Here is a 15695-nt window from a genome sequence, read left to right as displayed (position 1 = left end):
GCTTCTTCTGGTCTCCCATGGGGTGCAGGGCCCAAGCACTTGGGCCATAGCAGAGAGCTGGCCTGGAACAGGGCCAATCGGGACAGAATCCAGCGCCCCCACGGGGACTAGAACCTGGTGTGCCAGCGCCGCAAGGCGGAGGATTAGCCTGTTGAGCCACGGCGCCGGCCGTTCCTTCTTCCCACTCCATGCTCTCACCTCACTTTAGGCTGAGTCAGCTTGTGATCCTCTTGGAGAATTATCTTTCTTTCTTCTTCTTCTTCTTCTTTTTTTTTTTTTTAAGATTTTATTTATTTATTTGAGGCAGAGTTACAGAGAGAGATCGTCCATCTGCTGGTTCACTCCCCAAATGGCCACAATGACTGGAGCTGTGCTGATCAGAAGCCAGGAGCCAGGAGCTTCTTCTGGGTCTCCCACGCAGGTGCAGGGGCCTAAGCACTTGGGTTCTTGGGTTCTGCTGCCTTTTCAGGCTATAACAGAGAGCTGGATTGGAAGTGTAGCAGTAGGGACTCAAACCGGTGCCCATATGGGATGCTGGCGCTGCAGAGGGTAGCTTGGCTTACCATGCCACAGGGCCGGCCCCCTGTATTTCTTTCTCATACAAGATTTCTCTCTGTAGCTTGATGCTCAATAGTGAGGTTATTTCCTTCATGCCTTTTCACCTGCTCAAATGTGTGGGTCAGGACAGTGTCTCCGTCACCATGGGCTGTATCCCCAATCTGCTGACAATGGATGAATGGGAGAAAAGCGAAGGGATGACAGTTTAACTTGGAAATTTAAAGTAATTGCTGCAGGGGCCGGCGCTGTGGCATAGCAGCTTAAGCCTCTGCCTGCCGTGCTGGCATCCCACGTGGGCGCTGGTTTGAGTCCCGGCTGCTTCACTTCAGATCCAGCTCTCTGCTGTGGCCTGGGAAAGCAGCAGAGGATGGCCAAAGTCCTTGGGCCCCTGCACCCACATGGGAGACCTGGAAGAAGCTCCTGGCTCCTGGCTTCGGATCGGCCCAGCCTGCCATTGTGGCCATTTGAGGAGTGAACCAGCAGATGGAAAACCTCTCTCACTCTCATCTGTATCTCTGCCTTTCAAATAAATAAATCTTTAAAATAAAATTTAACGGCTGCTGTCTTAGCTGCACATCTGCCCTGGTTGGGAGGCATTCAGAAAATCCGAAAACAGGTAGCTTTCAGGGTTCCACATCCCAGGGCTCTGCAGAGGTACAGGGAACACTGGAGCAGGCTCACTGGGCCGGCGGCTGGGCAAGGCCCCCATGGACTCCCCATGGGGAAAGGGCTCCTGGGCCCAGACCACAGGAAGCTGGGAGAGAGGGCCGTCGGGGAGCGGGGAGCCAGCAGACCCTGCGCCACCCAACAGTCCAGGCGGCAGGAGTCTTGGCAGGATGGGAAGCTTGCATCTCATGCTGCTGGGAACCTGGACCATGGCCCTCCAGTTCCTGGGGACTCAAATGATCTCCAGCCCTGAAAGCTTGACAACCTCCAAAGGCTTCCTTCACCCGTGAGCCAGCGCTGTGCTCGTGACCTTAGTGCCAGGTGCACGCCCACACGGAGCAGAGGACTAACGTGCCCTTCACGAATCGAAACATGGAGCGCACAGCCGGAATTCAGCTGCTGCGCAGTGAGCTGCCGCCATGCCTCTTTGGGGGGAGGGCTCTGGTTTGCTGGTCTTTCTATCCCTAGCGGCTAATTGCATAGCTGCAGGCAAAGTGAGGAACCCACAGAGAACTCCAAATTCTTTCCAAATGAAGCATTTCACCCAGCTCACAAGTGGGGAAACTGAGGTACAGAGAGGTTAAGTGACCTGTGACCATGCATCCCCCTCTGAACTGTTACTGTCACGAAGGGGAGGGGAAGGAGAGGAGGAGAGAAAGTGGACAAAGTGGAGACTTGGGCACCGGTTTCAAAAGCTCTCGCGATCTTTATCAACCAAGTCATTGGGTGCTTTATCCAAGGCGGAAGCCCATGTGGGCACAGAGATGTAGGAAGAAGAGGGAGCCGAGTCCACACGTGCAAACCAATGCCCAGTGGACAAAGGGCCCCTGAGGACAGGAGGGGGAAGCCTCCCGGGTGGTGGGACAGCCGGGGGCCTTGGGACTCTTCAGCAAGTGTCCACTAGGTGCTGCTCATGTTGGCCCCTGATTTAGAATCCGAAGTAGAACATGAAGTTCGGGCCTGAAGCAGGTGTCGTCCTCAGACCTGCGAGGGCTGAATACTTACTTCTGCGTCGCTTTGGCAACCTTTGCTAACCTGGGAGGTTTCACGCGACCCTGTACACCAGCCATTCAAGGGGTTGGTGCTGGGTCCCAAGAGCCCAAGAATCCGTGTTGCATGTCACTGTGGGTGGGCCACCTTTCCAGCTCTCATTCAGGGCCCTGCTCCAGGAGGAGTCTCAACAAAGCTCTTTCCCATTTGTAAAATGGGGGTATCATCTCGCCGGCCAATTTTCTGTGAAAGAAGTAACAAAATAAGAACTTGCTTTGAAAACGAGATGTTGAACTAACGTTCACCTCTTGGCTATTGTAATAGTGGAAAAAACGAAAACTACATTGTGCCCAATAGAAGGGATAATCCATGAAATGTTATGTAGCTCTTAAAAAAGACAGCAGCAGGGACAAGTGTCTGGCACAGCAGTCAAGCCGCGGCCTGGGATCCCTGCATCCCACACTCGGGTGCTGGGTTTGAGTCCTGGTTCCCTGCTAATTCATACCCTGGGGGCCAGCAGGTAGGTAACAGGTTCAAGTACTTGGGTCTCTGCCACCCAGGTAGAAGACTAGGGTTGAATTCCCAGCTCCAGGCTATAGCCTGGCGCAACTGGGGAGTGAACCAGTGGATTGGAGCCTTGCAAATGAAAACAACAAATTAAGAGATTCTTAAACATAAGCTTTCCCCAATATGCCCTAGCCTCTTCTGGAAACGTCTGAATGTTCTGTGTTAAAAAAAAAAAAAAAAAAAAAAAAAAATTCAGGGGCCAGTGCTGTGGCATAGTGGGTTAACTGCTGCCTGCAGTGCCGGAATCCCATATAGGTGCCGGTTCAAGACCCAGCTGCTCCATTTCCGATCCAGCTCTCTGCTATGGCCTGGGAAAGCAGTGGAAGATGGCCCAAGTCCTCGGGCTCCTGCACCCATGCGGGAGACTTGAAAGAAGCTCCTGGCTCTGATCGGCACAGCTCCGGCTGTTGCAGACAATTGGGGAGTGAACCAGCGGATGAAAGATCTCTTCTCTGCCTCTCCTTTTCTCTCTGTGTAACTCTATCTTTCAAATAAATAAATATTAAAAAAAAAATGCAAATCCTGGGGCCAGAGCTGTGGCATAGCGGGTTGAGCCAATGCCTGTGATGACCTCCTATATGGGTGCTGGTTCACGACCCGGCTGCTCCTTCATTTCCAATCCAGCCCCCTGCTAATACACTGGAAAGCAGTGAAAGATGGTTCAACTGCTTGGGCCCCTGCCACCCAGGTGGGAGACGCAGATGAAGCTCCTGGCTCCTGACCCGTCTGGACCAGCCTTTGTGCTTGTGCCCATTTGGAGAGTGAACCAGTGCAAGGAACACCTCTGTCTCTCCTAATTCTGCCTTTCAAATAAATAAATTAAAAAAAAAAAAATTCTAGAAGCAGGTGCCGTGGCTCACTTCGTTAATCCTCCACCCGCAGCCCTGGCATCCCAAATGGGCACCAGGTTCTAGTCCCGGTTGCTCCTCTTCCAGTCCAGCTCTCTGCTGTGGCCCAGGAGGGCAGTGGAGGATGGCCCAAGTGCTTGAGCCCCTGCACCCGCGTGGGAGACCAGGGAGAGGCACCTGGCTCCTGGCTTCGGATTGGCGCAGCGCCAGCCATGGCGGTCATTTGGGGGGGGTGAACCAATGGAAGGAAGACCTCTCTCTCTAACTCTGTCAAGTAAAAAAAAATTCTAGTCCTAAACTTAAAAAAGTCCCAGTATCAGGCTCTAGGGACAGTTGGTGGCTCCTTGGGCTAAAAGTCAGCCCCAAGGCCTTCCCTGCCAGCCACAGGAAGCTCCAGCAGCACAGGCCCCCCGAAGCAGGCACTGGCTCCAGCCTCTTGGAGTAGGGCCCCTGGGAGCCGCTCACGAGGCTCAGAACTGTTTCAGTGGAATTCCTGTAGAAGTGGCTCTGAGGGACCTGGCTCTCATTTGCTTCCTGGCCATGGAGGGCCTCTGGAGAATTCAGGCTGGCAGCTGGGTGTAAAAATAACTTATTTAGGGGGTGGGCATGTGGCACAGTGATCCAGCTGCTGCTTGGATACAGGTGTCCCATATCGGAGTTCCTGTGTTCCCTGCCACCCATGTGGAAGACCTGGATCGAGTTCCTGGCTCCAGCCTGGTCCAGCTGTGGCTGTTGGAGGCACTTGAGGAATGAAGCAGCTGATGGCAGCTCTCTGCCTAGTGACAACACATTTCTTTTAGTCTGGAGATGGAAACTTCTAGAAGGTCTAACCGCCTGACACTCTTCGTTGTCAAGGGAAAGCCAGCAGAAAGCTCTTGGACAAAGTTAACTGTCATCTTTCAGTATTTTTCATTCACTCACTCCCCAAATGCTTACCTGCAGCCCTGTGGGGAAGTGAGGGTCCTTCCCCCCATGAAGCTCCATTCCGAAGGTGGAATCTAAAGTAGGGCCCACCATGACGACTCCCCTAAGGGAACTGCTTTACAGGCATTTGGGAGTCGGGCTGGCCCGTGTAAACACCCCACCCTTGGGGCCGGCACTGAGGTGCAATGGGTTAAGCCACCACCTTCGGTGTCCAGAGCACCAGTTCATGTCCTGGCTGCTCTGCTCCCAATCCAGTTCCCTGCTCTGTGCCTGGGAAGGCGGCAGTAGAAGATGGCCCAGTTGCTTGGGCCCCTGCCACCCACATGGGAAATCGGAATGGAGTTTCTAGCCTATTCAGACAGATCTCTTTCTCTGTCACTCTACCTTTTAAATAAACTTTCAAAAAATCTTGGAAAAAAAAAAAATCCCACCCTCCTACTTACTAGCCTGTGGGAGAGAGGAACTGTAGCTTCTGTGAGCCTCCGTCCCTACCTTCCTGGGTTACTGGCTGCTGCGAGACCTCTGCCGCAGCTGTGGTTAATAAGTGATGGCTATTTTGTTTTCTTAAAAGCAAAGCAACCACGTGGAACTCTTTCCTGCCTACGGACTGCTGTTGATGCAACCGTTCTGTATCCGTCCCCACCGTGCGCTCTGAAGGCCACCAGTCACATGCAGCTTTTCATTATTTGCAATGTGGCTGCTGGGGAGTCCTAGGGGACAGCAGCAGGTCTAGGACACAGCCAGACTCGGGATGAGGCAGACGAGAGAGAGGCAAACGACAGCAGCTGCGAGAGCTGGAAGGGACAGTGGCTTGGAGGGGCCGGCGAGGGCAGGAGCAGGTGGCCTTAAGGACAATGTGCCTCAGGAGATAGGCAAGAGGAAGGCATACACAAAAGGCTTCCTGCGGGAGGATTCCACTCATAAAATGTCCAGAACAGGCAAAGCTTCAGAGGCATAAAGCAGACGGGGAAAAGGGAGCTAGGGGTTCGATGGCGCACGGACACGGGTTTCTTTCGGGAGTGTGTGAAGCTATAGAACACTAAAGACCACGTCGGTGAACAGCACAGTACGCACATCATCTCAACAAGCTGTTCTGAAAAGATCCCCAAATCCCAGGACGTCTCTGCTTAGTGGGACCCCCACAAACTGGCTTGTTTGTGGGAGTGACAGGATGGTCTTCCCAGTCGACCGTGTTCAGCTTCTTGTCCCAAGCCCAACTCTGATTTTAAGAATTCAGAAACCCTCCCCGTCGCCGGAGTCTTCAGTGGCAAGGAGGAAGTCGCACCTGCAGGAGAAATGAAGCTCCAGATGGTGGGGGTTGGGAAGGGCTCCTGAGAGGGAGGGAAAAAGCTGAAAAAGGCAGCCGGTGCAAGCAAGAGCCAGCTCCGATCTCCTGAAGGGAGATCAGCTTGACATTCCCAGAGGTGAGGGGACAACCTGCTCTTTCATTTCCTTCCTGGTGGCTTTTCCTCCTCAGGGACAGAGCCGCTCAGTGAGCACAGTACGGGAGCATTAGAGACGCTGCGTGCTGACCGAGAAAGTCACGCAGACAGGAAACAGCACTGTGGCAAGCAGCAGGTGCCAGGCCATCTAGAGAATGACACACGAGTCTGCAAAGGCACGCAAATCGTATCAGGAAGACAGCTTTACAGTTACGAAGAGCAAAAGCCTAAGCGCCCACTGAAAGGTTTGAAACACTACTTTTGGCAGATCGCTTTTGGAAAACCGTAAAGTAAGCGAAGCAATAAGCCCGTAAGCAGGATGTGAAGCTGAAACACGCTCAAGTTGTACTTAACATAGTACCAGTCTATCAGGCTCCATCTCAGAAGGCAAAGACTGAGATCTCTCACCCTGCTTGCGTCAGCAAAAATCAAACCTGTATGAGACAGCAGACGACCGCAGGCTCCCCTCCCTCTCAGCTGCAAAAGCAGTAGGGCCATGAAGGGAGCCACGCAAGGCTCTGCCTCTCCACCCTGGGCTCCACCTCACACCAGTTCCCCACGTGTGAAATGCACAGCTCTTTGGGAAGCCATTTAATTTTTTTTTTTTTTTTTAAGTTTTATTTGAAAGGCAGAGAGAGAGAGGAGAGAGAGAAGAGAGAAGAGAGGAGAGGAGGGGAGAGAAAGGAGAGAGGGAAGAGAGGGGAGAGGAGAAGAGAGGAGGAAGAGGAGGAGGAGGAGAGAGAGAAATGAATCTTCCATTCACTGGTTCACTCCCCAAATGGCTGCAGTTGTATCGATCTGAACCCAAGAGCCTGGAGCTTCTTCTGGTCTCCCACGCAGGTGCAGGGGCCCAAGGACTTGGGCCATCTTCTGCTGCTTTCCCAGGCACATTAGCAGGGAGCTATATGTGAAGTGGAGCAGCCAGGACTTGAATTGAGGTTCACATAGGATGCAGGTGTTGCAGGCAGTGGCTGTACCACATCACTGGCCCCTACGTCATTTTTTAAAAAAAGACTATTTATTCGAAAGGCAGCATTGAGAAAGATCAATCTTCATCTGCTAGCTCACCCCCAACTTGCTGCAACAGCTGGGGCTGGGCCAGGCCGAAGCCAGGAGCCCAGAACTCCATCCACGTCTCCCACATAGGTGGCAGGGGCCCAAGTACTCCAGCCATCTTCTGCTGTTTTCTGAGGTGCATTAGCAGGGAGGTGGATGGGAAGTGAAACAGCTAGGACTTGAACTGGCGGTGCAGGTGGCAGCTTAACCTGTTGCACCATGATGCCGGCCCTGGTTATATAATTCAATGTGCATCTTTAGATATGATTAGGGTCTCAAACTTCTGTTTTGACAGATACTAATGCTCAGAATCAGCGAGGTGAAAATGAGAAAAGGGCATTTAGAGGTGATTTAAAATAGGTGGAGATAGTGGTGCAAAAATTGGAAATGTACTTGATGCCACTAAGTAACATGCTTAAAACTAGTTAAGATGGCAGGTTTCTACACACACACGCACACACAAATTAGGTACACAGTAGTAGTTGGCTTGGTACCAGCTCCTGCAAGGAACTCACTGTGGAGGAGGAGTGCCTCAAAGGGGCCCCTCCACTCTCCATGGGTGGTGGCTCCTGGCAGGAGCATGCTGGTTAGCCACTGGGAGAGCTGAGTGACCAGTGAGTGACCTGAACCCTCCATCAATAAGGCAGCCCCTCCGAGGCAGCAAAGCTGCAGGAGGTACAAGAGTCAGAGGCCACGAAGTCCCACTCACGGGAGCCGAGAGGACAAAGCAGAGTCGCCTGTGATGACACAGGTCACGTAAAGCACAGCTATTGGGTGTGAGTGATTCTTACCAGCAGCAAAGGTTGAGAGAGGGCTCCGGGGTCACATGGCCTTGAGTCTCAGGGCCCAGCTAGTTCTAGCGGGCACCCCAGTGTCTTTCAGTCTGTTTGTTCATCTGTAAAACGGATGGGGAACAACAGCTACCGCCCAGGGATGGGAATAAAGACTGAGACATACAATGTGCATCACGTGTTCTCCCAGTGCCTGCCTGCCTGCCTGTGGCAGTCACGGATCATTAGCTGGGTAATACCCAGCTCTGGTTATAAGCATGTATGTAATGAGTGAAAACAAGGTAGTGAATAAAAAAAAAAGGGCACTGAAGTGCGGAACTTGCTACACAGTCTTCCCAGAAAGGCAGAGCAAGAGAGGGAGGAAGAGACAGGTTTTCCACGCGGCTGGTTCACTCCCCAAATGCCTAAAACCACCAGGGGTTGGGCCAGAACAAAGCCAGGTGTCTGGAACTCCAGCTGCTCTCCCACGTGTGTCAGGAACCCAAGTACTTGGGGCATCACTTGCTGCCTCTCAGTGGGGGTAGCCAGGACTTGAACGAGGCACTCTACATCAGACGTGAGCATCCCAAGTGGCGGCTTCACCAGTGGCGCCACAGCGCCTGCCCTCGTGCATCTTTTGGAGAGCAAGTGAACATCAATCAGGACCCAGACTGGGGGGTGCTGGGACTCCTCCACTGCTTTATTCCTCAGGGCCTTGAATGACCTAGTGTGTCATGAGGTGCTGCAGGGTGGGGAGATGACGCCCAGATCTATGTGTGTTCAGAGCCTCTACTTGCCTACAATGTATCAAGGGCTGGTACCCAGGGCCATGGACTCCGAGGAAAAGGCTGAGGCCCCGCAGGGAGCTGAGGTGTCCACGAGGGGACACAGCAGCGGCGGCGCAGAACAGACCTGCAGTTACAGCCTCAGACGGCAGGGGCTGACTGATCCTGACGTTCTCAGAGGCCCCAGGAGGCCCCAGGCTCAGGCGCTCGACTGGACAGCGACTGAGAATTGTTCAGCAGTAAACCAGTGGAAGCTCAGCGGTCTGCAGAGGAACACCGCCATGTTCTGGCATTCGGTGCTGGCCGGCTTGGCGGTACCAGGGAAGGGCCTTGCACAGGTGGCTCTGTAAGTCCTTGGTGTGGCAGCCTTGACTGAGAACGCCACAGAACTTCTACTAAGATGTTTTCCTATAAGCAGGGGTCTTGCAGAGGAATACAGAAAATGGGGAAGGCAATTTTCTGGGGGAGAAACTGTTTTCTGTGGGAACTTTTAGGGTTCAGCTGAGCACCCTCAGGGCCCCACCCCCTCAGGGAACACCACTGTGCCCATTGCCCAGGCCCCACAATCAAGACCTCTGAAGACAGCATCAGCTCTTCTCAAACAGTTTAATAGCAAATAAACAAAGGAAGGTACCACACTTGGCAGATACAAAATGACTTTTTGTCTGTGTGTCTGTGCAATTAAAACAGATTTAGGTTCCCCATTGGAACAAAAGGAAAAACACACAAAAAAGGAAGGAGAGTCCTTTTAAACACATACTCCCTTGCTCCAAACTTGTAACAATTTTTTTTTTCTTTTTAAATCCACTACACAAACTCTGTGATTAGGTAAGAAAAGCGACAGGGGCTCTTCTTGCCTTTTTTTAAACCATTAAAGTAAAATCCATAATTTTCTACAGAGTACAACACAAGTTCACACAAAAAAGACATTTTCTTTTGCAAATCAAAACAGGAAAGAAAGGAAAAGCTCAAACAAGGTAAAGGAAAAGCATTTCTACGGCTGAATCACGACTTTGAGTTGATTGAATCCCGGTGTTGCTGCGAACAGACTGTGCGTTTGGTCATAGTGGCAATTTTTTTTCTCTTCACATTGTGAAATCACTTTACATTGTTTTCTAGTAGAAAAGGCAAAAAACTGTACAAAACCCCTAGTGTTAAATACAACGTTTGTACCAATAAAAAACTCACACAGGTTTGTCTCCAAAATGTAAAGTTTCTTTTTTTTTTCTTTTTAAATTATTCACAAAAAGCAGCTGGAAATCAGAAAGGCAGCTGCCGCTCCAGGGTCTCAAATCCATTAAAACCACCACAGAACAATTAAAACAATCAGAGAGAGAAAAGGAAAAGGAAACAACGTCCAACGTTTGGCATTTGGTTTTATCCACAGGTTTTCCCAGAGCTCCTCTTGGAATTGAAAGCAAAATACATTGGCAAACACGGCTTCTCAATACACAGGAAGGGGAGCCTCAGCGCCTCCTGCCCACAGAGGCGGCTCTGTGCAGTCAGACTGTGGGGCGCACAGCAGTCTCTCAGGCTGGGGGGCTGGCCTCTTTTCATCCAATCACCCATCCAGGAAACTCAGCAGCCTACCATGCACTGGGCCTCTGCGGGGCTGCCCTCCTCCCAGGGAGCGCGGCCTCCAGCAGAAGACTGAGCAACCTGGGGGCCTCAGAGCAGACGTCCTGATGGGATCCCTTTCTCCACCAACCCCAGCATGGATGATGCTAAACAGTGCTTCTACCTTCCCCACCCCCACCCCCACCCCCGGCTCCACCTCTCCACCTCTCCACCCCTCCACTCTTCCAGGGACAATCCTTCCTTCCAGCTCTCCCAACGACCAGCAGCTTGGGGCTGGGTGGGATCTAGCATAAGCTCCTCCCCTGCAGATCCACTCCCCACGCCCCACCAGATCCATCCTGGGACCTCTCATCTCCTCTGGTCTCTCCCTTTCCATTCACATTCTCACTCAAGTCTTCCAGACCCTGAGGCTGGATGGTGCCACAAGAGAAGAGGGTAAGTTCCCCTCAGGGAACCAAAGAACTGGCTTGCCTGGCACCCAGGGACAGTAGCTATTTGGCTCTTCACCCAATTTAAAAAAGAAATCCTTGCCCTTACCCCCACCCCACTAGCTAAGCAAGAGCTGACCAGTAGTGAAGAGCCAGTGTGGGGTGTTGGTGCCCAGGGCTGTAAACAGTGTGAAGACTGTAGTATTGTGCTTGTCACCTAGGAAAAGCGCCGGCAGGTGTATTGCCGCTTAGTGCACGGATGGCCTCCTACAAGTGGTTAACGCACCCCTTCCTCTGGGTGCTCACTACCCCAAATGCGCTAAGCCTCATGCCCACCCGCAGCCACCTTCTGGGTTCTATCGGTGCATCTTGTGCCTCTCTGGGGGCCCCTCCCCACCTCTTAGAGCAGAGCAGCCAGCCTCATGGACACCCCGCTGAGAGCTGGAGGCCAGGTGAGGAGTGACAGTCTAAGTGCACAGGCAGACGTTCTACAGGCAATAGAGGAGGAAGTTGCCACTTCAAAATAAAACAGTACAATCTTGAAAAAAATCATCAACCCCACAACAATTTAAAACAGCTTCTTTGAAACCCTTTTAAATCGGTCAGTTTTTGCACAAACTATAGAAAACAGAGAGGTGAAGGTGATATATACGGAGGTGTGAAGAACAGCAGGAAACATGCAAAACTTGTTTTTTCTGGGCATAATCTTAGTAGGAAAGGAAAAAATTCAAAACAAAAACACAAAAACAATACAAAAACAAAAAAAAAAAATCAAAGCATCACATTTTGCTGCGGAGACTGAAGGGAGAAGCATGGAGGTGAGCCCAGCAGGGCCGAGGGGAGGGCAGGAGGGGTCCACAGCTCCCACAGGGTCACTCCAGGGAAGAACCACAAAAGAAAAAGAAAAAGGAAAAGAAAAAGAAAAGGGCTGGCTAGGGCCCAAGCTGCAGATGTGGCCAAAAAGGGGAGGGGTCAGGTGTTTTCTGCAGCTGAGAACTCAGAAAACCAAAACGGGAACACGTGCAGTCTCCTCAAGCCCCACAACTACATCAGCAAAATGTGCTCAGGAGCCTCGAAGGTTTCAGTGACATCTTTTATTTCATTGTTTACTTCAAAGTTGTCTTTAAAACTAAGCACACAGAGAAACAAAGCCTAGAAACGGACTGGCTGTGTGTTCACAGAAATACAAACACCACACGGTATGTGCTAGTAGGGCTGCTCTGAAGACAATTACAAAGAATTGGAATCACAAAATCAAGTGGTTATCTTATGAAGTTCTAGAAAAATAGATTTTTTTATATTCAAATGCAAGTTTAAATATTTCCCCTTCAGCAGTCGTTCTAGCAAAACCAATTTGGCAGCACAAAAGGGAAAAAAAAAAGGAAAGAAAAAAAGAATAAACAAAGAAAGAAACAAACATAATAAAAATACACGTCAGCATCAAAGGTCAACACAAGGTCAAAGGTGAGAGTTCAAGCATCAGAGAAGCTGAAGAGACAGGGATTTGGACGATGTACTTGACGCCACATCGACATGCTTTAGGCACAACGATGAACAAACGGCAGGAATCTAGAAAAAAAACAAACCAGAAAGAGGGAGACCCACTGAGTTACACAGAGCAATACATCCAAACAGAGAGAGAGAGAGCAGGACACTCACTGTGTGTACAGCCCTGAAATGAGGAGCGGGGCGGGGCTGGGCAATGACAGGGAACTTCTGCACATGCTAACAATGGACACAGGGAAAAGTCAAAAAGGACATGGAGGACACCAAGAAAACATCCACTTGCCAGAGACAGAAGGGAACCTAAGGCTTGGATTTCCTGTGAAGCACCTGACACTCAGGAGAAGAGGGTCTCTGGGAGGGGGGAGGGCCTCGAGACCCAGGGCAGGGGGAACAGCAGAAGACGCTGGCCAGGGTAGGGAGCATTCTTTTGGGGAAGAGGGCCCGGATTCCTGCTTAATCCCACGGGGATGGCCCTTTGTTCCCAGAAATCCAAGCTCTTAGCTTCCACACAGCCCTGGCCACTCATGTGGAACCCAGGAGACAGTGGTCTGGCTGCATTCAAGGCAAATCAATTTCATGATGAAACCCAAGTAAGAAACAAAACTACAGCAGAAAACACATGTAAGTGAAACCTCCACATACAGAAAAGGATTGCTTAAGACTTGACTGCGAGTCTCCACTCTCGAGCTGAGCCCTTTCACACTGTGAGACTTCTAGGGGAGCAGCTTCTTCACAAAACCATCTTTGGCCTGGAGAGAGAACTGTGCTCAAGGGCAGCGCTGCTGCTGTGCTAGCTCACTGGGAGGGAGGAGAGAACAGAGGGGAGGTATGGTCTCACCAGCTGGCTGCTGGGGCAGCCCAGGACCCCTGCTGGGGCAAGTGCTCCTTTTAGGAGAGAAGCCCTGAGCAGGGATGGAGTCTCAGGGCCTCCTGTCTAGCGCAGGCAGATTGCACCTTTGTCTCTCAGGTCATTGGGAGAAGGTTCTCATAAGGTCCCAGAGCCCAGGACAAACAATGGCAAAATGGGGAAGGAGTGGAGGGAGGGAGAGAGGTGGGGTGGGAGAGGAGTTCTGATCACAGAGGAAGACAGAAGGTTAGGGAGCACAGCACCGGCAGCACCCTGTGGAGCACAGCTCTCTCCTCTGCCAATTCACAGCATTAATGCCTTCCCCTTGGGCAGGTTAGCTGGGCTGCAAACAGGCCACAGAAAGTCAGTAGTTTCAATCATACACAGCACCCTGTGTGTACAACAATCACATTCTGGATTCTACAAAATCCTGGCCTTTTCCAGAGATATAATTTAGGTAATAAATATTCTCCACCCCGGAGCTGTATAAAACTTCTATAAAAATAGAAACGACATTCTTGGTTCCAGCCGGTTGGGATTCAGAACAGCGCCTCCCCAACCTAGCATTTTTTTCTTTTTTTGTTTTTTCTTTTTTATTTTTGTTTTTTTTTTTTTGCATTTATTTAAAAAAATCCCATCATGACCCTGGAAGCCTTTAGAACAGTTTTATCCTTTGAAACACAGGACACATTTCTCCCAGTGCGCAGAATTCAAGTTTACGTGGTTCAGCTTAAGAAGTGTATGCTTCACGTTTCTTAAGAGGACAACGGACCCAAGTTATCACTATGAGAAGGGACAAGCTGTCCCTGCTTCAATGGGATAATCCAACACCACCAACTACCTGTACAACACAAGACGGTCACTCCCTGTTACCCACAGGAACAGCAAGAGAAGGACAGTGCCCCCATCTGACTTACTAGCAAACCAACCCCTTATTCTACTCTCTGCTGCTGGGGGTCAGGACTGACACTTGTGAGGTTGAGATTGCAGGGACCCGGGAACTCAGTCCCTGACCGTGCTAATAATCCTATCCTCAGAGGGCCGCCTCTGGCTGGGTGCACACCGCTAACCGGCATGTCCTTCCTGGCTCTCTACCCCCTATGGCATTTCTTGGAGCAGAGACAGAGCCCAGAGGCTGGGTGGGGGTCACAGGCAAGAGCTGGAGTGAGACCTGTGGGAGGCAGCAAGGAGCTAACTGTAAGCACGAGGACAAAAGAGAACATAGTAATACTGAGGTAAATGAACACTAAATCCATGTTGAGGATGTAAACGTTCTGTTGTCTCCTCTGTCCCCGAGAGCAGAATATGGGGCTGGAGTGGTTAGCAGAGGGCTTGTGAGACCTCTGTGGGAATACCATACCTGGAGCACCTCAACCAAAGAGGCAAGGGTGGGCCTCTGATTTCTCTTAAACACTAAGTTCTGGCCACTGGCAAATGCAGCGTCCTGGCTTGCAGCCACCTACTGATTCAGGCGCTCCAAGCAGTACACTCTTTTTCTTCCAACTAAATGGCTTTAGGTCTCTCAGCCCAAGACAGGTTCCCCCTTCAGCTAGACGTAAGTGCTGTCCCTTGCTGTGGTGCCCTGCCAGGAGGGATGCCAGCCAACGTCTGCCAGAGAGGCCTTCTTTAAAAGAACCTGTTGGGCATGGGCCATGGTCACATTTGGTGTTGCAATAAACTAAAAATGATCTCTTTGGCTGCTTCTCCCAAATAGCCACCAGCCAGGCAGGGCCAATCCGATGCTGGCTAGGGAAGCTGATCATGGCTTATGTCTCCCTGCTTTTTGAATGTGTCAGTCTAATTTAACAGCTGCTTTATTTCCAGAGAACTGCTAACCCCTTTTCAGGAAATAGGGGCAGAAATTCAGGCCAAGAATCTGAAAAATCGGTGGCAAGAATTTGTATGTCCACAGAAGGCAGCTAGCTAGAGGCATTTCTGCCTCCAGCTGCCAGGTGCTAGGGGTCACACCATTCCCACTGTCCTCCAAAGCCAACCCACCCCCTGCTGCGGTCCCTCAGCTCTTGGATGTCAGTTCTCATCCCGTCCACCCTTGCGCTCAAGGAGATTTGGGTGGTCAGTTTTTTGTTCCACTCAGTCCTCTCTCATGGGGTGGTTTGGGGCAAATTCTAATCATCTTTTAAGAACATTTCCCCATTCCCCCTCCCCCAGGGTGGTTTGGTGTTGGTCCTTCTCAACACACACTGGTTACAAACACAGCAAACTTTAAATAAAGGAAAAAAAAAAAAAAAAAACTCAGGATATGGCACCTAAACTCCAAAGTAAAACACTGGAAACCAAAGCACAAACTTGTCCTCTGTACGAAGCGCAACTCCCACAGAAGGCAGTAGCCGAGTCTTCAGGGCAAGCTGTGCCTGCGAGAGTGGCAGGGATCAGGGTCCGGGGCTGTCAACACACAGCCTTAGGGCTTCGAATCAATAAGGGTGCTCCTCCCCCACTTACCAGAAGACCCTCTCACTTCAGTCTCAGAGGGGAGCACGCTCAGTAGGGCTTGCTGTCATTCTTCGAACGTTTGAGCTGCACTTTAAGTCGCTTCATGCCAATCTGAAAGCCGTTCATGGACTGGATGGCAGCTTGAGCAGAAACAGGATTGTCGTAACTTACAAAACCTGTGTGTACAAACAGCAGCCAAGGTGAGGCCATATGGTGGCAAGAAGGTGCCTGGTCTCCATTACCCAAGGGACAACTTGTGTGCTCAGTTTCAAATTCCAA

At 51.0% G+C, this 15695-nt stretch overlaps 1 protein-coding gene across 9 annotated transcripts in view; it reads right to left on the bottom strand.

The window, feature by feature from the left end:
• Positions 1 to 1906: 1906 nt before the first annotated feature.
• Positions 1907 to 15695, bottom strand: part of CELF1 (CUGBP Elav-like family member 1) — a 111767-nt gene continuing 97978 nt past the window's right edge. For 6 of the 9 annotated variants that reach the window (XM_062196148.1, XM_062196147.1, XM_062196149.1 and 3 more), the window contains one exon: positions 10376 to 15592. In XM_062196148.1, coding sequence (XP_062052132.1) covers positions 15465 to 15592 — 128 coding nt within the window. In that variant the 3' untranslated portion in view covers positions 10376 to 15464. Of the gene's footprint in view, positions 2458 to 10375; positions 15593 to 15695 lie in introns of those variants that run through there. The other 3 variants (XM_062196143.1, XM_062196142.1, XM_062196141.1) reach the window with 3 other exon arrangements.

Source organism: Lepus europaeus, chromosome 7 (assembly GCF_033115175.1).
Source record: "Lepus europaeus isolate LE1 chromosome 7, mLepTim1.pri, whole genome shotgun sequence".
NCBI lineage: Eukaryota > Metazoa > Chordata > Mammalia > Lagomorpha > Leporidae > Lepus > Lepus europaeus.
Note: the sequence above shows the minus strand (reverse complement) of the source record. Positions and strands in the feature narration are given on the sequence as shown.